At 40.6% G+C, this 24,519-nt stretch overlaps 1 protein-coding gene across 9 annotated transcripts in view; it reads right to left on the bottom strand.

Annotated features, from left to right (window-relative positions):
- SLC25A26 (solute carrier family 25 member 26) overlaps positions 1-23,656 on the bottom strand; it is a 171,758-nt gene extending 148,102 nt beyond the window's left edge. For 4 of the 9 annotated variants that reach the window (XR_007509250.1, XR_007509249.1, XR_007509248.1 and 1 more), the window contains exons 1-5: positions 23,431-23,653; positions 21,539-21,695; positions 19,783-19,892; positions 3,347-3,451; positions 1,858-1,905 (exon numbers count right to left, since the gene is read on the bottom strand). Coding sequence is in view for 5 of the 9 variants with exons in the window: in XM_049826082.1 (XP_049682039.1) it covers positions 1,858-1,905; positions 3,347-3,451; positions 19,783-19,892; positions 21,539-21,695; positions 23,431-23,463 (453 nt within the window). In the remaining 4 variants the exon portion in view is untranslated. Of the gene's footprint in view, positions 1-1,857; positions 1,906-3,346; positions 3,452-19,782; positions 19,893-21,538; positions 21,696-22,812; positions 22,865-23,430 lie in introns of those variants that run through there. The other 5 variants (XR_007509251.1, XM_049826083.1, XM_049826084.1 and 2 more) reach the window with 5 other exon arrangements.
- Between the last annotated feature and the right edge of the window lie 863 nt (positions 23,657-24,519).

The following is a 24,519-nucleotide window of genomic DNA, read 5'->3' as shown; positions in this document are numbered from 1 at the left end:
GTCTTAACAGTGTTAAATTCAAAGAATCTTTTTTTTTTTTTAAACATCACCTATGATTTGTTTCATTTTGAAAAGAAAGCACATTTCATTTGGTAATCATTTATTTCTCATTCTATTGGACAGATTCTCCCAAAAAGCAATACTTCAACTGAAATCAGTTCTGAAGGATCTTTTATGAGTATACATAACGGAGAAGACCCCCATTAAATTTCCAACAAAGTGCTGCCATTTTGAGTAAACAAAGTTATCTCAGCGAGGTCACACACTATGCCATGAATATGGTCTGCAAATTAATTACCACCCTGACATATGTCAAAACAAATTTTAAGGAGAATAGCACCCAGTAATCACCATGTGTTTTATCTACCTGTTAGTATGCAAAATCTGTATTCAATGCAATCTAAATTTATTCATTTATTCAGAACCCCTCAGAGAAATCAAAATGATTCGTTGGCCTTTTTTGCCTGTCTCCAAATGAAATCTGAGTGAATAACATGTGTTTAGTGAGCCAGAAAATAAGTACAGGACGAAGCTATGGTGGGGGTTACGTTTCAGAAAAGCAGGTGTCATCTCTGCACAAATAACTAATTTTTTAAACACTCAAAACTGCTAAAATAGACTGCAGTGCATTACCATTCGTCAGCACTTTAAGTACACTAAATTTGGTATTTCTTATTTTAGGCAATATCTATCTTTACTCTGTAATTGTAACAAGAGCTGGCTAACATAACTGTTCTAAAAACAGTTTTCAGCATGAAGAAAGGCTTTTAAAAGCAGAGCTATTGTAGAAGGGTAAAAAAGCCTCTGCAACTGGCTTCATTATCAATGGCAACACAACCAACAGATCCGATCCTGTGTTTAAAAAACAAAAGCAGCAAAGATCCAAACCTAGTTTAGTCAGTTGAGTTATACAAGGAGAGGACAAACCCGCACATATCACATTGAACACAGTAAGTAAAGAACCCTTCCTGGACAACAGCTGTTACATTTTCATAGGAATAGAGCCTCGTCTCTTATTTGAGGTACCCATGGTGCAACTTATGCTTTGTCAAAAGATGACCTCCTGGGATCTGATTCTAAAACAGTTTTAGACTGGGAGTTCATCAGTATGTTTTTCTACTTCTTTTATAATCTGCCTTCGGTTCACACAGCATATCAAACACTTCCATGACACTAATCCTGTAATTCACAGTACGTTTATGAAGAGATTTTTACTTTAGGAACTATTTTCTGCCAAGCCGGCCAAAATATTTTTAGCTCCAGTTTTTTTTCCCCCGACAGTGAAGTACTTCTGATTTAGAGTTAAGTAGTGCCGTATCATGTCTACAGACTGGATGACTAAATGCATTTCTTTCACACATAAAAAGAGAGCGAGCAAGCACAATTGTCCCTATATACAGATGACAGATAATCTCTTGGCATCTGCTGACAAATATATTTAAAGAAAGCCTAAATCTGTCTGTGCCAAACTTGGCCTGATGCCACCAGTTCACCATTGTTGGCATACATACTTCACATGATGCAATCAGAAGACCTGAGGAAGTTTCCAGTACTTTATTTTATGGTTTACATCATGTTAACATATATATTTCCATCTTTTTTACAATTTAGCAGCAACAGAACTGAAAGACAGGATGGTAGATGACTTTCTGCATGTATCACAGTCTTCTCAGTGCACATTATCAGTATTCCATTTAAATTACAGACTAGTAACTTAGCTAGAATGAAATATGCTAGGATTTAGAGCTTATGGTTAGAGCAATTGATCTCAGTTGTACTACTATCTCTTATTAGAAAACAAAGTGAGGCAAAAGAATCAATTTTAAAAAAAAAGTGAGAGAAAGACAAGTGTTTTACCTCTCTTAATACTGTGCTTTTATAACCCCGATAAAGTCCTTGAATACCCTGTAAACCAATAAAAGAAAGCATCAGCTATAGGGAATTAGTTTGCCAAAGACCACAATTTATCGGTGATTACGAGGCAAGCATTACAGCCTTACTGAGTGTCAGACCTGAACTTCTTGCAAATTGACTACATTGATTATAACATTGTATACTGTATTCCATGATTTACAATGCCAGAGGGTTTTATTTCAAAGATCATTTAACCACTGTTCAGATTAATCAGTTATAGAGAAGAAAATATACCTTACAGTTAAAATTAAAAGGGCAAGAAGGCACAGAAACACATTACTTCAAATTCTACTTGCCCAATATTTTGGTCTAGAAGTATCCACTATCCCATAAATACTTTGAAACTACTACTGTTTCTGTTTAAATAGCCCATGCAAAATGAACCCCTAAGATGACAGCTTCCTATGTCCACCTTTTTAGCCTTGATTCAGAGCTTTTATCAAGACAAATATTTTGTAGTTTTAACCAGCTGTTAACATTCAAAACAATTAAAATTTGATTTTATGAGAGTATACAAAATTATGCTTAATATCTTATAGGACAATATATTCCAGAGTTTGTCAAGTCTTACGGTTCTCTGGCCAGCTACAAAGAAGGGGAAAAATGCATGGTTTTGAGAACACCAGCTTTTAGAGCAGAATGACGAAGTCACAGAAGGAAGTTCCAACAACTCTCTTATGCAGGGTTATTACAATAGTTTTAATTTACAAGCAAATAAAAAAATAAGTGGATCATTTAGAGGTCATATTTATGTCTTCTTTTTCCTGGCTTTTACACACAGTAATGTGTATAATGTTTTTTCCCAACAGTGTTTTCAGGAGACGCTTTTCTCTTATGGAATACAACTTGAAAAACACCCCTTGTGAGACTCAGTAAAAACAGTAGTGAACAGGTTTTTACAGGAAGGAACAGCATAACCACGATGAAGATTACAAAAGACCTTATTTTTCAAAAGCTACCAATACTGGATGAGCACTCATTTCCAGAGCTCCTACAGAGCCTCCCTGAAATGGTGCCTTTAGGACATCCCCTCCAAAGACTCCTTCAAAAGCTGGAAACCATTCAAGAAACTCTAGATACCGAGACTCAATGTTTTGTTGTCCCAGAGAAGGACTGTTTGCATAAATACAAGCAGAGCTTTGGAAACTGGAAAGCTAAATCCTTTTTTTCTTTTTTTTTTTAAATGTAGGTATCCCATATAAAAGGTAGAGAAAAAAGTTTAGAGTGTGCATGTAAGTGCCTGCACATGGGGGAGGTGGGGGCTTGGTTTCCTTAAGTATAACATGCCAATCGCTTTTAACAACAGAATAATAGATGGAAAAGTGCTGGGAGAGCACAGAACTGGAATAAAGTTGTAGGAATGCTTCTGGACATGTATGGCACCAAGTGGGAAGAATGAAGCAACTTGTTTGAAATTTTGTTCTGAACTCACCTCGTGATACAAGGTGTGGGAGAGAATCCGGAGGGTACTTGAGGAAGGAGAAACCTGGGCCCTTTGCTTGACAACTTCAGATGGAACCCGTATGAGGCATGCGACCTGCAGAAGAACCATATATTCAGAGAGCAATTCCTTTTGCTGCCTTACTTTTCATAGAACAGACACGTTTGGACATTGTTCCAAATACAGAAACCTGAGAAATGAGGAAATAATTTTTCTAATTATAGCAGTTGAACTTAAAAGCTGTTCATGAGCAGCTTATGTATTTGCTCTTAGAGGTACGTACTTCCTGAACACAAAATTATACTAACAGAAAAATGGAAGTACCCTTGAAATTTTACCTTCCAAACCAGAAGTAGATTTAGGTGGGGAAAATCACCGATGAAACAAAATTTTGAAGCCATCCTGTCTTTTTGCAGCCACGGGGTTTCCCCACACACACACACACTTTCACAGATCGAAACTGGAGATTCAGGACTTGAAGAACAAAATTCTTTCCTAGGTAGTTCCTTTGTGCCCTCTAGTGACTGACAGCAAGAGACACTCTGGTTAGCTTTAGATGCACACAATATATTCAAGGTTTACCTTAAAACACACACTAGATTTCATTCAAGGTGAAGTATCAGATTGATTCTTTCCTACACAATTCATTTACTAGGCAAGAAAGTCCCCTGCAGCTGGATGTAATAATGTGGCTGCCACCACAAAGTTCCAGGTTTTCTGAAAAAGCCAGACCTGGCTTTAAAACATTCACCTGCCACTTCAGCTTCAGGCACGAGTTAAGCTTGTGTGCACATAATTCTGAAGAATGAGGATCCTGAAGAGTCAGAGAGTTACAAGCCTCTCATCCTTCTAGAAAGTCCCTGTTTATCAGCACTTAAACTTTTAAGAAGAGTTTGTCTTCTGTTGACCCCAGAGATACTTAAAGCAGTGCTGGGACTGGTGGCAAAACACTGGAGACACGATGGGCTTTTGCCAGATTTTTAGCCTTCCTCGATCCCATCCTGTGCTGGGCTCAGGAACACACTGTGGTTCCTAAATGTAAAGGTGTTCCCCGAGTACTTCAAGGCAAGGGCAACCTAGGTGAAAGCTGTCTATCTGAAGTAGCAAACCAAGCTGCTAACTCAGAAACCCACATGGGCCAAAGAAAGTTCTGGAATTCACTGCCAGATTGCACAGAAACAGTAACTTGGAGTGGTTATTTGTGGGTAAGGCAGTACAAGGTTTAAGTTCCATTTTCACAAAGAGACCAAGAAAAAGTCTGTTACCCTGTTACATTCCTACAAGTTTACCAGACAACAATATCCAAAAGTCATTACAAACAGATCTAACTCCATGTGCTCTTCAATTCTCAGGGTCAAAAATAACAAGTGACCCCAATCTGTCAAGAAAATAAGAACTGTCAAGTTTTTTGATAGTTCAGCATAAATATTTATAGAACTTCATGCTTCATAACACCCCATGTCCTTATATTAGCTTTTTATTCCTTAAAAATATGGAGGCAGGAGGAAAGCTTTAAAAAGGCTCGGATGAAAACAATCTAGTCAATCAAGACCAGACAAAGAGCACGGCGTGGCTTCCTGACATCTGGGGTGCTGCAGTTTTGGCAGGAGAAGGGTGGCTACAAAGTAATGTCTCCATTTCCCCCGGACTACTTGGGGTGCATTTCATTTCAAATTAACTTTGATGTTTCTCCCATTTGAATTTGCGCTTACAAGGGAGTCTGTGGCTGCACAAGAACAAAAACAGTGATTACGTTGTGCTGTTATGAAAGGAAATAAAGGTTCGTGTCACCCGGGCTGCGCTGTCAGATTGGCTCCATGGGGCACTTCTGGAACTAAAAAAAGCCACGAGCTGCCACTGCCAACATCAGACTGAACGGTGACATTTTCGCTGTGCACCTGAACTTACAGCGTGTTACTTTATTTGTTCCTCTATGTGTACCTTACTATCAATAACAATCCAAGCAGTCTTTTGATGTCAAACACAGGTCTCTAAAGGGAAGTACGCAAGATTAAGTTCACATGTATCTTATTATCCCACAAGGTTAAAAAAAAAGTAACAACCTAGGACAGATGGGCACAGAAAAATTTCTATTCTATTACGGTCAGACCTCAATCACTGCAGCACCTTCCAGGTAACACTGCCAAAGTTAAAAGAACACAACACATCTCCACAGTTTGCTTTCTTAGCTAAATATGTTCTAGCAGCACCAGTGTGGTAACACGGCACCAAGCGAATTCATACTTAAATTTTCAGACAACTGAAAGCTATAAGCAAATCGCATGAGCAAGGGTAAAAGATATAACTGTGCAGCTGCTCCGCAGAAACTGTCCACGTATCTGCTTTTACCTGCATCGACTACTAGATAAATAGACACGGAAGACAGACAATAATGTGACCTCACACAGTGGAAGCCCATTCACCTCCCTAATTGCCAAGATCCCAGGAAGAAATGGCTTTTTAATCTCTTGGCTGTTCACATAGATGTAGCCTGTTGCTTGCCACAGAAGAGCACAATACAGCCTGCCAAACTCAGGCCACTCCTCATGCATCCTACCGGTCTTGGGGATGACCCTGGGGCAAATTAGCTCTGTCAAACATCTGCACAGCCAGCCATGGAGAGGGTAGAGCAGAGGGCCCTCAGCTACCTTAGCCAACATTAAGGCATCGGACAACAGCACCATGTTGATAGAGGCCATGCTCATTTTTCCAAGCAAGCTCTGGAGCCAGGAGTTATTCCCATCTTTTGATAGAAGGAGAAAGACAAAACCAAGATCCTACAGACCAAGTTCAGGGGAAAAATGGGTCCTGCTCTATAAGCTCCTTCTGTATTTACCAGGTCAGGTAATACAATTCTCCAGTTTTCAGACTTTCTCCCCCATGTCAATGCACATGTATACATACCATAAGGGCAGGAATACACTAACATTGAAACAAAAGGCTCAAGGATTTTTAGTTTTAAGCTTTAACAAAACCCAATTTTATAGCTACAAGCAAAGCTATTATTCGTTTACAGAGCAGGTATGCAGAAATGACAATATTAGCATCTATTATCTTTCCAGCCTTTTAACACTATAACCGCTTCTGGAAAAAAAAGTACTGAATCTCAAAATCCTTGTCTTAAATCATTACTGGAGTCACCCTTTGACCTGGTAATTAGACACAAACCTAAGTGCATTTTTAATTTATTGACTTGCATTAGCCAGTTAGGGACAAAAGCTAAAAATAGGTAAATGTTAACAAAATAGTCCTGTGTATTGCTAAGACAGTATATCTTTCAATTAACTGAAGGTAATTTTTTTCCTCTGCCAGTTCAAGGAAAGGTGTTTTAACTTCTGGATGCTCTTTGCATGCATCAATGGTGCCATCTCCTGGTCAGATTCATGTTGGAACCAGACTTTCCCAGCTGTTCTGACCCATGTCTTGACTGGTCATGTAGAATGACCAGTGCAATTAAAGTCTCAAAAGTGCCTTGAAGTCAACACAAAGTGTCTTTATATATACCGATTTAAACAGTTTGTTTCAATATATCCGAAATCTGTTCCTATGTGGCTGTAGCTAACAGAAAATAAGGTCTGCTGCAAATAGTACTAGGAGCCTGCAGAAAGCCTTTTGCATGGGCTCACCTAAGTTTATTGGCAACACATTATCTTAAAGCACTAACTTCTGCATGGGGGCCAATCCTACTTAAAGCTGGAGCAGCTGTTCAGAATTAGGCAGTACTCATCCAATTCATCAGCAAAAGGCTACCGAGCATTTTTCTCTAGACAATAACACAAGACACATAATAAAAAAGAACAAAGATGGGATAGACCTGCTTATAAGGGGGTTCAGTGGAAGTAGGTCATCCAAGCCTTGATGATTCAATAGCCCGGGAACTGCAAAACCTACAAGATATACACAGCTCACTGCTCATTCAGGGGAACCAGCAGCAAACACTGCCTACCATGAAGATGGCTGAAGAAAACTCCCAACCAAAAGATTTTAATTTTTTTTTTTTTATAATGATTTTGTGGTTAACGTGACAAAGAATCTGAAGTAGCTGTTTGGACTAGAAAGAACCCATTGCATTGCCACTGCAAATTCTGGAGTAAGCACTTATCTGCAAACCACTATGAATCACTTCTAGTTCACTAGCAGGTCCTTTGCTCCTCCGTCCAGTACGTTCTGCTTTTTAGGCAAAGCCAAACATTAGACAGCAAGAACATCTTCAGAAAAGAGCACAACTCCTCCTGTTCTTCAGAGCTATATTATTGTCCAAATATTAATATATCCTATTTAGATCAACAGCCTTTTACTTCCATCCTTTTTGCTCTAAGCTAACCATTTCTACGTGACTGGTTTTATAGGATTTAGTAGAGAATCAAAGATAACGTGCATTTGTTTTTAGGCACCTGTATTACAGTTTGACCACAAACATTGCAGGCAGATCTGTGCATCCTATGTACACAGAAACATGTGAAAGAGGACAGAGCACGAATTACAGTTGCTATTAAGGGCTTATGCTGGGTATTTAATTCGGGTTGATGAATGGCAGGTTTTTCTCAGAACTGGGGACATAGCTGGTACAACACTATTACCAGCTTTGTACCTCTAAGGAGAGCAGCTTGAGAATGCATTTCCTTATGCAGCTGGGCATGCACCTTACACAGCTAATGATCTGACTCACAGTCTTAAAAGCTCCCACAACCATACAGTCTGAACACTTCTTATCTTTAGTAAGAGACAGATATTACCCATGCTCTTAGGACAGTCTACTGAAGAGCAAAGACTAAGCCCATTCTGTTAAGATACAGGCACCTGATGTGCTCCTGGCTAACGAGCTGATCTATTCTATGCACTAACCTGAGCTTGGGTGAGGACCAAAACCAAATTTTTTCCAGTTAGTAATTAGCCAGCCATTCTGCTACAAGGCAGGAAAAGAGTAATCTGAGGACAGAGAACCATTCTGGAATACGTTAGTGGCTTGTGATTTAGGAACCTGCTCTCAGTGACTCTGAGCAAATCTCTGGCTTGCATAGCTAAGCCTGCTTTGAAAATTGGGTACAGAAACATGTGGTAAGCTCCAGAAAACTTTACTGTGTTGCAGCTTTAAACCCTTTAGAACACCTTCTAAAGGATTTTAATTTTAAATTTCCCAAGCAGGAGGTTAGTTTTAATGACTTTGAGTAGGCTGGGAAGCTTTAATTGATGTTCACCATATAAATATAATTTAATACTTAACACAGAACTAAAGAAACATACCTGGGGAGAGTTACTCATAAATGTCATTTGCATAAGTTTATTCTTAATCAAATAAGAATCTAATTTATGACACTATACAACTTCGTATCCAGAGAGCAGAGGCTTTAAACTAAACCTCACAATACCTGTGCAAGATAATCACTAACCAATTCTGGAGAAAAAGCTGCTGCACAAAAATGACAACAAAGAGGCTATGAGTTATCAAAGGATATATGTTTAGGCTGCAGTCAATCTGGCAACAAAATCCTAAGCTCTTACCCTGTTCTTGAAGGTCAGAAGGATTGCCTGCTCCAACATAATGTAGAAAGAGCAAGAGAAAAGGAGCAACCCTAAAACCCTGTTCAAAGAGAAGAAGCAATAACAATGGTTTTGGTGTGTTTTTATTTGGAGCATACTCTTCATTAGCCCTGGCCATCCTCCTGGAGACAAAAGCTACCTTATAGCTCAGGTTTGGTTTATTGTTGGTTTTTTTAAATATAAAAAAATGCTTCTTCCCAAAATACGTTAATAAATATGACATAATCTGAGCATCTCAATTTCTAGGTCAGATGCTCCCTTCTAAGTAGGAGGTTACTATTTTTAATCTGAAACATGAAAAATGTCCTTTTCCATTCTTCAGATAACGGAATGATTAAAATAATATGCAAGTCTTAAATGAAGAGATCTTAAATTGCACTGATTTCCTTTGGATCCTGAAAAAGAAGAGGAAGTTTCCCTCTTGGTTCAAGTCAGAGGCTCTCAACAAACCTTGAATTCAGCACTGCAGCTTTTCACGCCTCTCCAAACTCTGTAAGTTTATGTTTGGCTCTTCAGATCTCACTGGGATTCCCCTCTCCAACAGAAGAAAAAAAAAATATGAACTTTTTCAATGCAATATTGTGAGATTAGCACAGTATTTCATCCTCCAAATAGTTGTTTCTAAACTCTGGTCACAACTGTTGGATTGGGAATGTTAGATAGCAGGGGAAGTGGGGAACATGAGATGTATCTGTAGATGGAAGATGAACTGCCTCACCCTTTCCACCACCATGAAAATTAATAGAAAAAAGAAGAAACATGAAATACACATTTGTCATTTACTTTCATATTTTCTTTGAACAGAGAAGCCTGAACTACTGCAATCATAGACCCATAACAGTTCAAACTCCAATAAACCTTCATCTAAATAATTGCTGCCCTTTTGACCAAGATAGGACAAAAATACAAGTTTCTATGGTCTGTAATTTGCTGTGGGTCACAACTCAAGTTGTGAACAAGTCCTTCCACACGTGCTTGTCAGCAGGCTGTGCTAACCTGCTAAAGCACAATTGAAGTGGAGAATTAAAGCATTAATACCTATTTTACTGAGGAAATTGTCTCCAGGGATGACAGAAACCACCCAATATATGTACAATCCACTCTAAGTTTCTGCTTTAAGTGGTAGCCCCAGAGAAAAAGTGTTCATCTTCAAAATAAAACCTCAGAATATGCTAATCTTATTTTCCCCTCCCACACAGCGTGGATGTGCCCTTCCAGCATAGTTAAATTCAGTCCTGCGCAAAGCTGCTGGGGTCATGAACAGGTGACTCCACTCCTAATTTAAACCCCATGGAGAGAACAAGTTTTAACTAATGGGCTCTGGATGGGAAAGTTTAGACAATGCCAAGCTCTTTGTCCCATCTTTTCCTCTGACCGACACAATAGGGCCTTCATTAATTTAACTGCAGCTCCCCTGTATGCTGGCAGGAAACATTTCTTCAAAGAGCAATCTCACCCAGCAAGATCCCTCAGATCTCAGCACTTCCCAGAGCTTAAAAACATACTATTTCAGAGATGAGACCATTCACAGGGACCGAATGTCACAAGCATGTGGAAAAACAGAGCTTCTGCACAAATGTTTTCAACTTCCCCCAAGTTTCCACCTTAGATGACTTCACCTGGAATCTGCAGAGCTGTTTTGCAGAGTGTTATTTCATCCTGTCATTGTCAAACCTAAGTCAGCTCCTAATTACTGCTTTCCAGAACTCCCTCCCTGCACCAGAGGATCATCTGGACCACCACACACTTCTTCCTTCACAATGGCCACCTTGGCTGAGCCTTTTCACCCCAGCTGCCTGAAGGCCTCAGCTGGCTCCTTGTCCATCACTTCAGTAGCCCTCTCAACATGGGCTTCTGCCCCTCTCAGATTTCCTTCCCCATGTGTGGCTCTTCAAATGCCCAGCTACACACTCTACAACACTTGCTGTGGGTTCCCTGCCTACCTCTCCATCAGCCGTATCAGATACACCTTGAAAACTTTTGTCCTTGAACAGTGGAAATCCACACTGAGTCCTCTTCACAGCAAGGAGAAACTGTTACCTCAATTATATCAGTTAATGGGAAAAGAACAGGGAAAGTCTGTGAAGCCGACAAGGCTGACACTAAACACTTTACAGAATTACTGTTTCGAAAGTTTGTGTGCTTTGCATAATTAAATTGGTCTTTCAAAGTTTAATCAATGTAGTTTTCTTTCCTTTTTAAAACTAAACCTAAAATTTACTGAAAGTGGCTTGCTGTTATGCACATCTCTTTTGTAGTCTAGCACAAACTAAGTGTCCCACAGATTTTGAAGTTCCTCAGTACAGTCACAAGCAGTTAGTTTAAACTTGAGTGGCAAAAAAAAAAATCAGACAGCTGAATAGCTTTTGAAAAAAATCTTCCTTAACCTGGTTGATGCTTGAATCATAAATTACTACCACATTGAAACACAGAAAGTCTTAACGCCAAAGAAGAGTAGACCCTTAATTCAACCTACAGAATTGTCTGCATGATCCAATCTATCCCAGCAACTCTTCCACCACTGAGAGTCTGTTAGACTTATTTTAAAAGGCTTAAGAAACTAATCACATCCACCAGCCAAACTGTTCTTTCAGCAAAAGTAGCATGGTGCATCCCATCCAGCATAAAACTGTTTCCAAGGAGCCAAGAGGGGTCAGGCTGTGTTACAGGAGGACAAATGTTAATGAGATTCCAGGCAAGAGAACACAGGCAATATTTTCTGAAAACACATTAAGTCTCCTGTTGAAAGATGACTAGTATTTTACAATTTGCTCAGTCTCTTGGGGTTACATTGGCCCAGAACACGGAAATTTCAACTACATTGTATTTTATCAAGTATTTTCCTTTAATTGATCCCTTACTCTTTCCTACAGCCTTTTCACTTAAAGAATTACAGGCTTGTCCACATATGGAGTTATTCAGAAATAGTTATTCCTGACAAACCCTGTACAGAGCCTTACTTTGGAATAAAGTTACCTTAAACTATCTTAGACAGTTCCAAAGCTGACTCTGGCAGAATACATTGCAAGCCAGGAAATCCATCAGGAAATACTTTTAAATTATTTATTTCTCACTTATACTGTTTAACCCAAATTAGCTTTCCTCTATAGACACTCTGAGCTACAAATATTTCTACATCAGCTGAGTATCAGTCCTAGGATTGAAAGAAAAGAGATGACAACCATCAAGCTTCTACTCTTCACTGCAAAGTAACATGTCCTCCAAGCCCTGAATTGAGTAGATAACACAATCTACGAAGGGCAGCTGATGAAGAGGCAATACATGCAGTTAACATGGAGCATACAAGAGAAGATCAGTGTGGGTGGCTGGTTAAGTGTTCAACAGTTCTTAATTTGCTGTTTCAGCCTTTACTTGTATGATGAATTTGTTGGCAGCATTTGTGGATTCATGCCTCCATTCATCTTTATTTACAACCAATTTTCAGCTGCAGCTCTAATTTCAGTTTCCATCCACTCTAACTATGCTCCTTCTCCACTAGTTCTTAATGGCAGCAGTCTCACCTTCACAACCATCTTCCAAACACTGCTCAGCTATGCTTCTGCATAAGGATTTGGCAAAAATCCTGCAGCATCTGTACTGCAGACCCGACCTCACCTAGATTAATTTATGAATATTTCAAAATCCACCATGATTAATTCAAAAGACCACCTACATTGCTGCACTCCCCACCATTGCTCATCTTGCCAGGGTCAGCACATTCCCCTTCTCAATGCCTATATGCATCCAGATATGAACAACACAAGACACCTAAAATGACAGCCACTAATCAATGAAAATAACAAAAAAAAGCTTAAGTGCTGTGGAAGAGGACCCATCAAACTTTTGACTGCTGTCAGACTTTGGACACCACTTTGAATACTATGGTCTGCCAGCCCATACTACACTGGTTGAGACAAGACAGGATGCAAAGCAGAAAACGCGGTTTTTCATTTTTGAACAGTTTTGTCCATTTATTAGTCTTCTTAGAAAAGGAGCAGTTAAAAATTCAAAGCCATTAGCCCAAAGTCTAGACACAGTAAGTACTAAATCACTTCTTTGTTGCAGCAGACAATTGTTGATTTAGAAGCAACTTTCTCTAGAGCGTCCAACTTGCCTGTTGAACTGAAAAGCTGCATCTTCCAACATGCAAGTTTTGGAGTTTCAAACAGCTGAAATCTTAACTCCATGTCTGATGCGAGCGGCGGTTTCATCTCTCTTAGATTGGGCTCCTGCAAGCTGATCTTCTAGGGTTTACAACACTGTAAAGCCCTCACCAATTATCCTGCTGCAGATTCTTTCATGATACTACTCTGTGGATTTGTCTGACTCACGCTTCTGCCTTTTCCTCAGAACAGGCATTAATAGCAACTTTCTTCTCTGACCTAGCCAGTTACTCTCATGGAATTCATACCAACACACTTCTGGAGATTCCTGTTGTTCTATTAAACTGAAGCTAGCTAACTGTTTCAAAAGATACTGCCAGGGCAGAGGGAAAAAGGGGCTGATCTGTGGACAGAGACAGATAGACAACATGATGTTGTCCATCATGTCTAAAACGCCATCTTTTTTTCCAGAAAAAACCCAAAGCCTAAAATAATATAAAGCATGCACTTTCCTTCTTTATTTTAATTAAAAGCACACTCAAAATATCATTCTACAGAATCGTGATTTGTAAATTGTAAACTTACTTGCATTTGGGCTTGCTTCTTCTGAGAAACAAGTTAGGACTAGTAGTGAAAGCTAGCTGAATTCCCCAAAAGGTAATTCCTGCATTAAGAAGCTTTCCTATTTGACACATCTCCACAGCAGATAAAAAAATTCCCAAGTTATTAATATTGAGGGTCAGATGCTAATCACAGATGAACCACACACTTTGCTCTTATCACAAAAGTATCTAAAGTGGCAACACACTGGAATACACAAGTGAGCTTGGAATTTCACCTTGAAATACCTGTCCTCAACTTGCCCTGTGGAACCACATGATCCCTTCTCCCGAGTGAAGGGACAAACTTTCAGATGTTTCAATTCAAATTGGTTCAACATCCCTCCTTTCTCAAACTTTGGAAAAAAAGCGTGAGGCTATGCCAAAATCCTTCTTGCTAAGGACAACCAAGCCTATCATCTTCGAAGGGAGAAGTCCCTAACTAACCATTCAGACCTCAGAACACAGCCAGGGTTTCCATCTTTTCCTAGGAGGTCCGTGCTCCACCAAAGCCTAGTAGGTAGCCCGAGTTTTAGCATTCTTGCAGCCAGACCAGAAACACCTTCCTAGACCCATGAGCTTGTCCAGCTTTTATACAACTCAAAGGACCGCAGCACAGAGACACTGAAGCAGAATGAAAACAAGCCAGATGAGGAACCTTAAGTATCATGGCTACATCAGCTTAAAAATTTGACAGGACAAACAAATGCAGGCACAGTGTCACTAATATGACTAGGCAGCTTTTAGGATCTCCGTTACTCTCTCTGTCTGGTGCTACCACATACTCTGTAGACACACCACTTCACTGCAAGTAACCTGGAATCTGGCAGCCTTGGAGATGCACTGCACAATGTCAACACATCTCCAGCGCTGTAATCCTAAAGTACTCTGGAAACTTACACAAGGACAAAAGCAGCTCAATAACTGCAGCTGGTAATCTACTTCCAGAGCATGGTTATTACCACTACCTGCCAAAAGAACAGGACATCTACCTCCCATTGTGGTCCTCAGTCCTCCCCCACACTTTCTCTCACCAGTGAGCTGAAAGTCAAGGTAGCTTGCTTTCCTACAGAGTAGGAAGAAAAAGACAAAATTACCAAAAATAGCCAATCAAAAATAAAAGGTCAGAAAGATAAGAATGAACATGATATTTACAAGCAACAGCCCAAAACTTTCACTGCATATCTTGCAACGCTCAGATCGTAACCATAACAATATCTAAATATTAGATGGAAAAGGCTGGTGTCAGCTAGCTTCTCTAGAATGCGATCCAAACAACTTTATTCTCACCTCCACGGAAAAGCCAGCAGGATGTAAAACTAACTGTGCTGAATCCAGCCACTTTGGCACTTATGAAGAAAACCTCATCGGTCAAACTGGGACAAACTTACACTTGTCCGATAAAACCACATTTGCAGGAGGCTGGTGGGGGAGGTCCAGAGGGGGACTTCTCTTTATCAAAGTTTCTTGTAATTAATAGTATACACAGTCATATTAAACTGCCATAAAAAAATCTGTACAAATCAATCTGGAGCTGTACAATTAACTTAGGATCTGCAAGACACACCTGGTTACTGTTTAAAATGGGCACTAGGAGGTTAAAAATACTGCTCCTTCTCAGAGTTACTTACACCGCCTTAGAATATTAAAAGTAAAATTTTAGAACATCTGGTTTTCCTTTCCACTCCCTATGATATCATGTTTTCCAAGCACATTTGGCAGCTCACTGTAAAGATACAGGCAGACTAAACATACAAGGCAATGTAGAGTCAAGATGAAAAATTCCAAACCCCTGGATGCAGTAAGTGTGTTTCCTATCTCCAAATTTCAGTTACACAAGTGGTATAATAAGGGTTTTCCCCCCCTGGTAACTCATGTATTCTTCAACCTTCTTCTTCCTTGAAGAGATGAGATGATATACCATATATCTGCCCTCTAGAGTTTTGGCTGTGTCTTTGTAAGTAATTTTTCATGTATTATGGGATATTCAGAGTCCCTATACAGCAAGATTCAGTTATAGGAAAAAATAATTATGTTTAACAGGGTCAGATTTTGTATGTACTTTTCTTTATCTCACTCCAGGAGATGAGATTAGCCTTCTATATTTCTCCTGCCAGAAAAAAAAAAGAAAGAAAAAAAATCCAATTATGCTACAGCCACTGCCTTTTTATGGCTTGGTTTTGTGCCTCCTAGCCTGGAACTGGGAAATTGGACCAAACCAGTTCCAGGGGACTGTGTTTCCCATAAATTTACACAGATTGTAAACAATACAGAAGAGTGGCCATTATAAAAACTAAGACCTCACATTTGACTGATTTCTCCCATTTATTTTAACGTATCTTGATGCAACTTTTGCAATTTTTTCCCTTTACCTATTGTATTATTTTTACTGGGTCATATTCAAAACACAGATTAGTCAGCATTAACATATCTTTAAGCTTAGCACACACTCACATTTTACTGATGCATAAGAAGGTAGCTGACTCTTATGCTCACCAGGGAGGAAGCAGCAAACCTAGAAATCCAACGTCAGTTTCTTGCTCTAAATCTTAATCTCTCCATTTTGTAAAAAGACAGTTTGGAAATGCAAAGAGATACCTTGGGAATCCTAACATGACAGACTCTTTGGCTTATTATTTCACATTGAAAAGCAATTTATAGCATAGTAATTATTAAAGTGTACAAAGGAGGAAAAGTATGTATTAAAAAAACCTACTGACAAAATAATAGTCCCAGTGGTTATGCCCTGATTAAAACTTAATGACTAATCAATAAAACTATAATTATAACTTTCACCCTGATGCAATTTGGAATAGTTCATATATTTCTATTGATCAGCTAAGACTTTATATAAAACAAATGTGAGAAGATCTTGCTTTGTGCTATTTTTATTACAGGTTTGTTGTAGCAAATCTCTAAATCCCCATCTCAATTATTTTACAGCTTAGTTTTCCCATCACACCAAGATGAGAAGAAAAGCTAGCAAAAAGCAGAATCTTATTAGCTGAAAAATGGCTGTTACAACATCACAGTTTCTACACCATAAAGTCAGATTGCCATTTCAGTGGCTATCACTATATATTTCTCTGGTCTTAGAGTAGCAAAAGCCAAGCATATGAGACAGCCCTGAGCAACTCATGTAAGTATACTGCATCTCCATTTGTCAGCCTGAAAATGGAAGCGGTAAGTGCCTAAGTTGTAAGGGTCACAAGTTTACAGACCACCCTGGAAAAACAGGCAACAGGTTCTGTAATCATGCAAGGAGTCATCTGTAGCCAACTGTTCTTTGGCTGATGATGATTAAATTGCCCAGTTATGGTTTTCTCACAGAATCCTCACAGGCAGAGGAAGTATACTATAAATAACCCACTCGTGAAAGAAGACATCTTTTTTTTTTCCAGTGGATTTTATCACAGAGCACTGGTACCTCCTCATGAGCCAAATTGTCATTTTGCTTGATTCTGAAACAGCACTGGAGAAGCTTGAAACACCTCTTGGATCTGCTATTCCATGAGATATCAGGCAAACAAGGAATTTAAGGGTTAAGCATTGCCATAGTGGTAAGAACCTCTTGCTGATTTCTTACAGCCTTTAGAGAATTTCCATGGAAATAACTTCTGTGCATTGCCTTAAGTTAGAAGTCATAACCTGACAGCACAGGTTCTAATCAAGATCAAAAAGAACCCACCTGAGGCAGCAACACAAACATATCCCACCCAGCCCTAAATCTATCACCTTCTATCTTCTCCTGCCTATAACCACTACCAGAGCGGTTAGTAGGTGCTGCATTCACCTATCTTCATGTGCTTGGTACGTTAAATGAAGTTACCTGGCTAAGTCCCATCCAATCTAATCAGTATCATTTCCACAGAAGAATAAAAATTACTTGGGAATCAGAGCTGAACCCACAGAGAAGAGGGAGAGCTGAACTCCTTCCCATGGGAAGGAGCTAGGCTATGCTGCTATAACAGCGAGGCACCTGGTGCTACGCTAAAATGGCATAGATCCCTCTGCACTCCTGGTAGCTTGGTAGCTTGGGACCAACCTACCAGCAAGCTAAGCCACCACACAGAGTATAAATACACAGCTACCTGTAATGGAGAGAAAGAATCCACTGTCACAAGAGATTAAAAAACTCAGTTAATACAAGCAGGATACAGAACCACAGACACAATATATTTTTCTGCCCCACATCATGGGCTAAGTTTAAGTTGCAAAAGTGCCAGAAAAACTAGTTTCATACAGCCCATTTCCCTCCCCCAAACTTGTGGAGACACAGCAATTCACACCCCATTTCATCCCTGCAGTGCCAGGAAACTCCCAGTGTGACAAAAGCAGGAGAAAGGCGGTGGACAGCGCTGGCAGGAACAGCAACGGACTGTTCACAGCTGAACACCCAGCCCCAAACACTGCCAAGGCACTGTGCCAACTCTGCAGTTAAAAACAAGAGAAGTATCTGGGGAAAGAAGGATTTTGCTGAACCTGGAATATATTTGATTCAGCTAACCCAAAGCAACCTTGCTCTTTTTGTTTGCAAATAACTTCAGAAATAGTTTCTTAAAACACAATATTGAAGCTTCTAGGATAAAGCGTCTTCAGTATTTACCTATAGACAAGTTTGTGTCTGGATCAGACAGGAATGGTCATCATTTGATCACATTGAGTAGTGTTCTCTTTCAACACTTGCTACAGTCTATTTGGACAGAATGTTCCAGTTAGGGGGTGTCACATACTAACTCTTGACAGAGCTAAACTTTTAACTCTGGATCTACAGGTTGTCCAGTCATCCTGGCATCGCATGTTGGCAATTAAACTAATTTTATGATCTTAAACTGGGATATAAAGTCACTTTCAAATACAGCCTTGACATTTCCTTAGGACTGAAAACTTCTAAGGAGATGTCAATATAAGCTGGAAAACGGCCTTAATATACCAGATTGGAAAGTCAGGAGGGCAAGAGGTATTTTGTTATTTAAATTCAATAGGTTAATGTTATTTCATTTGTAACTTACAATATAAAACAAACAAACAAAAAACCCATCAACACTTAGCCACACACACAACTGATTTCTGCAAAGTCCATGCTGCTAACAAGGCAAGGGCAACCTAGGCATCCAAACAAGAGAGGCTTCTCTTGTGACCTTCCTTCATGATCATCTAAAGTGTTCAACAGAATTTGGTCCCAATAATTCTGGTTATTGTATAAACCTAGGCAAAACAAGCCATAACTTGCAGCTCCAGAACCTGCTATAAACAAGGTAATGGATTTAAATGATAAGAAACACAGCAACTTTTTGGAAAAGTGTGAGGAAAGAGTTTTCAAAAAGCTTGTATATAGAAACTATTTTCATTATTCACATGTATCTTTATCCTGCAATAACCCAACCAATACACTAAACTAAGGGCTACAGCTATCAGACAGACCATGTGAAAAGCTGTCACTAAAACATACAGATGTCCATCCCAAGGGAAAAAAGCTTCCTTAGATTACTCATTACACTTTCCACTGAGACAGGCTGCATCAGGAAAGCATACACATCATTTGGTAAGTGAAGTCACACAGCCACCAGTTGCCCTATCAGGTCACATCACTTCGTACATCCACTAGGTGAGTCTGTTTACAAATACAATAAAATATTTTGGTAAATGGTGCTGGCTGAATGTGAATGCATGGAAGGAAGGAAAGGGAGATAATTATTAATTGGTTAATACTGGTTCTTACACATCAAGGTGCATCGGTTTCAGATGATGGCATCTACCTACTTTATATATAACTTCACTGTCTTATGGCTATTTTTAAAATAAAAATCCTTTCCATGAGTACCCCACATGAAGCTGAAAGGCTGTAAAAGCCTTTCTTGAATGTTAACACTGATGCACAACCACTACAATGTGAAGGTGTATTCATGTTTTGGAACAATCCATACTTCCACTATCTACTGAGTTAGCAAGATCAGCCAATAGGACTACTAAAAATTGTTACTAACTCATTTATTCACTCGGAATCAATCCTGACAAGTGCCAGCACTTCATTAAAAAATATGTAATATTTTTGTAGGAACTGTCACAAGTACAAAGATGGTCAACACTCAAGAAAGTAAGATATGACACCAAATCTGAGTTTTCATAATTGAATGGTTTCCTCTTCTCCCACAGACACACAATATATGAACTTCTTTCTTACCACTTCCCCAAGGGAGGCAGCCACCATATGTGTTGCTGGAGTCAAGTAAGATGTAGAGCCATGGTGCAGCATGGATTTCACATTCTCATAGGTGATAAAAAATGCAGCAGCTGAAATTCAAGAATACATGCAGTCATTTAAATGTTCCTCCATCACAGAACTAGCACAAGAATACTTAAGCATGGATTTTGTCACCTATTACTCCGCACCTATAGTTGAAAACAGGCTATGTTTGCACCAAAACTCTACAAACAGTATCAACACAATCTGTGGGATAATTCCTTCAGAAGTTCAAGCTCCTCGCTATCACCGGCAAGCCTCCCATTAATATCAAAGGTGTCAGGACTTAAGGCCATATTTAGTACTGACATAAGGAAAGTTGCGTTAATTAGTCATGAATGTCCAGTAGGTTTTGAAAAAATGGTGTCTTCCATATTCATAGATAGGAATGGTAGAGAGAAAGTCATTTGGCTGAATTGGATGCATGGCCTTCATTTTTTGGGAAAAAAATAAAAAAAAACAAAACAAAAAAATCAGTTGATTAATTGAGAAGGAGAAAGGAAAAAAAACCCCACAATCCACAAATCATGAAGGTACTTGATACGAGTCTGCTACCCTGCAACGTGCAAAACTGTTTCAGGAGCAGTTATTAATAACTTCTTCTTAGCTATCGTCAGTTTAGTATTTTGCACTTTAGCTCCATAAAAAAATTCTTCCAAGCTCCTGTCCAGTGAACAAGAAACATACAAAACTACACTGAGCATAGCAACATGAGCTGCGTTTACTCACTGCAACAGTCAGCTACAAAGGCACTTGCACCTTAAGGGTTACTCCTTCTCCTAAAGATAATTTCAGTTCTCAGTCATACGTTGGAAAGATAAAACCACAGTTCAGATTTTGAAGATGTAAATCCTGAAAAAACTGACATGTCTTGCGGGGGAACAGATTTTAATTGTAAAGAAGGGCTATGTGAATTGCCTTCTGCTAATCAAAAGATGTTTATCACCTCAAGAGGAGATAACAGAGCAGACAAGATAAAGAACTGAATTTTTTTATATCATCTTATGAAGGACATCAAACACCTGAAGGTGTCAGTGGATTTGTCAGCAAAGTTTTCCTAACATTTACTACTGACAGCACAGCTTGCTGCTTTTTTTATCCCTCCCTACAAAGACAAAATGGACAAAGGCATTAGGAATTTTAGATGCCTTTTCCCTGCAGGGACTACAAGCATTTACTTTTTTAACACTTCAGTTTCAAAAGTATTCCCGAAGTCTTCTCATTTTAAATGTTGTAGTTGTTTCCAGGGAGAAAAAGACAGTCATAGCATCCCCAGGGCAATTACCTCAAAGACCTCCAGTGCTCCAAGCACTTTGAATTTTGATTAATATCCAGTGCGGTGAAAGAGTGGGTCATGACAAAAGTGTCCAGGGCAAGCAAGGCTCAAGCCCTCTTTGGCACCTGGAAATGCTTTAGGGTGCCCCTATAAGTAAGGACAGGCTTATAAGACATATCCAGGAATGCTTCCAGGGAGTAAGGGTTGCTTTTCAGAGTAAACATGCAGCAGCCTTCATTCCAGCCTTGCTCAAAGAGTTTGTTCAATACTGTACAATTCTAGAAACTGCTCTTCACAGCTGGACATGGACTCACAGAATCCAAACAATCACCTGCAGGAGAGGAAGCCATGGACACAAATGTCCTATACTACGTAAGTTTCCACTTAAAGATAGCAAAGCATAATCCAAAGAAAATTTACCATTTGGAAAGGATCCTATAGCAGTGGAAGGAACACCAGCATAGATGCCACGAAAACCACCAGCCTTCCTAAATCCTTGAGGACTCTGCAGTCTTGTTTTTACAGTATCCAGGGGAAAAAGGATCAAGTCAACACAGACACCAGCAACTCCACCAGCCTTCAAGACAAAACCATGGAGTAAAGTGCATTAATATTCATGGGGGTGAAGCTGTGGTGCTTATGTGAGTAACTGAGGCATGCCCAAACCAAAGCACTACTGACCGTATCCTTTCTGAAGTCAAATCATAAACTGATAGCCTTACACAGACCCCAATAGCTTCTATAGTTATAACAAGGCATCTTCAACAAAAGAGAGAAAGCAACAGATATTACAACTCTTAAACCATTTTTAAGGTATTTTCAAAACAGTCTTCAGTATTTTGAACAGTACAAGCAAAGCAATGCAACGTTTACCCACTACACATAAAAGCAAGACAGTGAATGCCACTTATCAAGATGACTCGGTACAGAACTACCAACACCTCTAGGAAGTTGTGTGATAAGATCAGGGAAAGACAGAAGCAATTTCGCTTCCCCAGTAGGCATCTCTAGAAAGCACATTCACATTTTTCTAGCAAACTTCTTCATTTAATGTTACACACACACACACATTTCCTTTGTTGAACAAAGCCTGAAGTAAAACTGCTTTATTTTCCTCTGCTCACAGAAGCCTATAGGAAAAAAATACATACATAAAGATGTTTTCAAAGTCATAAGGAAAAGGGGAAGGTTTTTATCCAAAGCAATTCTTAAAACCAAACCCTAAAAGAAATAGTTTCAACTACAGCTCAATCTTCTTCCATTGTCTGTGTTTCTAGATGACTTTAAGTTTTCATATCAAGTATTCATCCATTGTGAGACGTTATTTAGATGCACTATTACTCAGAACAGAAAACATAGTTTGAAGTCCACCTCATATAGAACAGCGCACAAGAAAGAGCAGCACAGATTCTTAACTCTGAAAATAAATTACATGTGTATTACTCTGACTGGTTTTTTTCCAGGGCCAACAGAGGATTCAAAGAGGCGTTCGCTATCTACTACTAAAGCTTTAATCAATAAGTTAATTACTCTTTTAATCTAGTCGGCTATTTTGCATGCATTGATTTTTCGTCACTCTTTTTCATCAAAATCCTTATCTGCTCAAAATAACATTGATCAAATTTAATCTAGTCATCTGTTAAAACATGAATTAAAAGTTACTAATTGCTTCTTTAGTTTTCAAAGTTCTGTACCTTAAGTGTCATTTAAATTCATGAAGCAGCTAATAGAGCCCCTACCAGAGGGCGACAATACCTGTGCGCTTACGCCACCTGCAGAAAACAGTAATGATTTTTAGGTAATAAGACAACTAAAACGCACCTTCTCCCCCACCTTGCAGTAACAGTAGCACTACCAGAAGCCGAAGAGCTGAAAAACCGTTACTGGGAGTGGGACGTACTCGCTAAACTTCGCTCCATCAAACAAAACCAGGACCTAATTCGCATGCATTGAACCATGACGTGGCAGCCGGCTGCCCCTGCAGCGTTTGGAGCAGGGAGAGGAACTCTCCCCGCAGCAGGCCCAGGCCCGCAGCCCTCCCCACGCCAGCCCAGGGGCACCACGGCCGTGATTTTTCCACACAGAACCGAGAGCGAGTGCTGGATGTTTCCAAGGAGGCTCCTAGCAATGGAGACTGGGGGCTTTGCCCCCTTGCCTGCGACCCTGCTGAGAGCACACGCCGACAAGCAGCTCTCAGGGCGAGCAAACCCGCGGGAAGCACACGCTCCGCGGTGCGCAGCCCCTCCACGGCCCCGCAGCCGAGGTCGTCGCGTCGCCTTGGCAACGGGCAGGCCCGGGGCCCGCTCACTCACCGCCAAGGCCGCCCAGGACTCCCGCGGCTCCATGCAGGGGTGGCCAAACGGCGCAGCACACGCCGGCTCCTCCCCCACCACGACCACCACCACCGCGGGACGGGATGGGACGGAGACGGGACTAGACCCCCCGCTCTAGCCGTGCCCCGGGCGCGCACACGGGCGCAGCCATGTTGCCGCCCCTGACCCGCGGTCAGGCGGGAGCGCGTCGCCACTGCGCCTGTGCGAGGGCGCCGCGCATGCGCACGGCGGGCGGCGACGCCGCTGCCCTCAGCCTCGCCCTTCTCTCAGCCCGCAGGGCGGGAAAAGGTCGGAGTCTCGCACTCGGGCGTCAGCGCTCTGAGGGAGAAAACACCCGTCAGCTCTGACGAGGCGTTAATTAGTTATTACGTGATGGTGATTTGCTGTGGGCTAGTAGCCGTGCTGCTCCAGAAGGGGAGGGGAAGAGGCCCTTCCTGCTGCCCCTGGCCCTGAGGTGAAGCTGGGCCCAGTTGGCCCTGAGGTGCTGGTGGGTGCTCCCGTGGCCAGCGGGGTTCCTTTTACCTGCGGCTGGGGTCTGCTCGGAGAGCAGTCATACGTCCACTGAGGGAGAAAAAAAAAAAAAAAAAAAAGGCGTTTTTGAGGGGAAAACATTTCTGAAGTCACTAGGGGTTTTTCCTCTATTCCTGCTTGCAGCGCAAACACCTGATGTATGGTCCTGCTGTCATCATCCTGTGCTTTCTGTGGGCCATTACTGCAAACAGATTGGAGCAACGCAGAGGGAAATTAATAAAGCCTCCTGGCCAGGGTCTTCTCTCCTGCCTGTTCGCAGGAGGTGTGTTGGCTCTCCCCGGAAGGGAAAATGCCATTTTTCACTCCCACCCTGTCAGAAATGCTGTTGTGTTTTGCATTTGTGTCTCACTGAGGCCTTTCCCCCTCTCTGCAAAGGGTATTCATATCAGCAGTGGTTTCAAAAGTTGCAGAGAGGATTTTGGCACAGAGTTGTCACATAATCCTCACCCAGCAGGAAACCACACTTGAAATAATGGGAAATAGGGTTCTAGGGGAGGGAGAAGGCGTAAATGTTGGTGAGCAGTATAGTGCATGCAG

Source organism: Accipiter gentilis, chromosome 23, assembly GCF_929443795.1.
Source record: "Accipiter gentilis chromosome 23, bAccGen1.1, whole genome shotgun sequence".
In the NCBI taxonomy this organism is placed as follows: domain Eukaryota; kingdom Metazoa; phylum Chordata; class Aves; order Accipitriformes; family Accipitridae; genus Astur; species Astur gentilis.
This window is presented reverse-complemented; position numbering and strand designations above follow the sequence as displayed.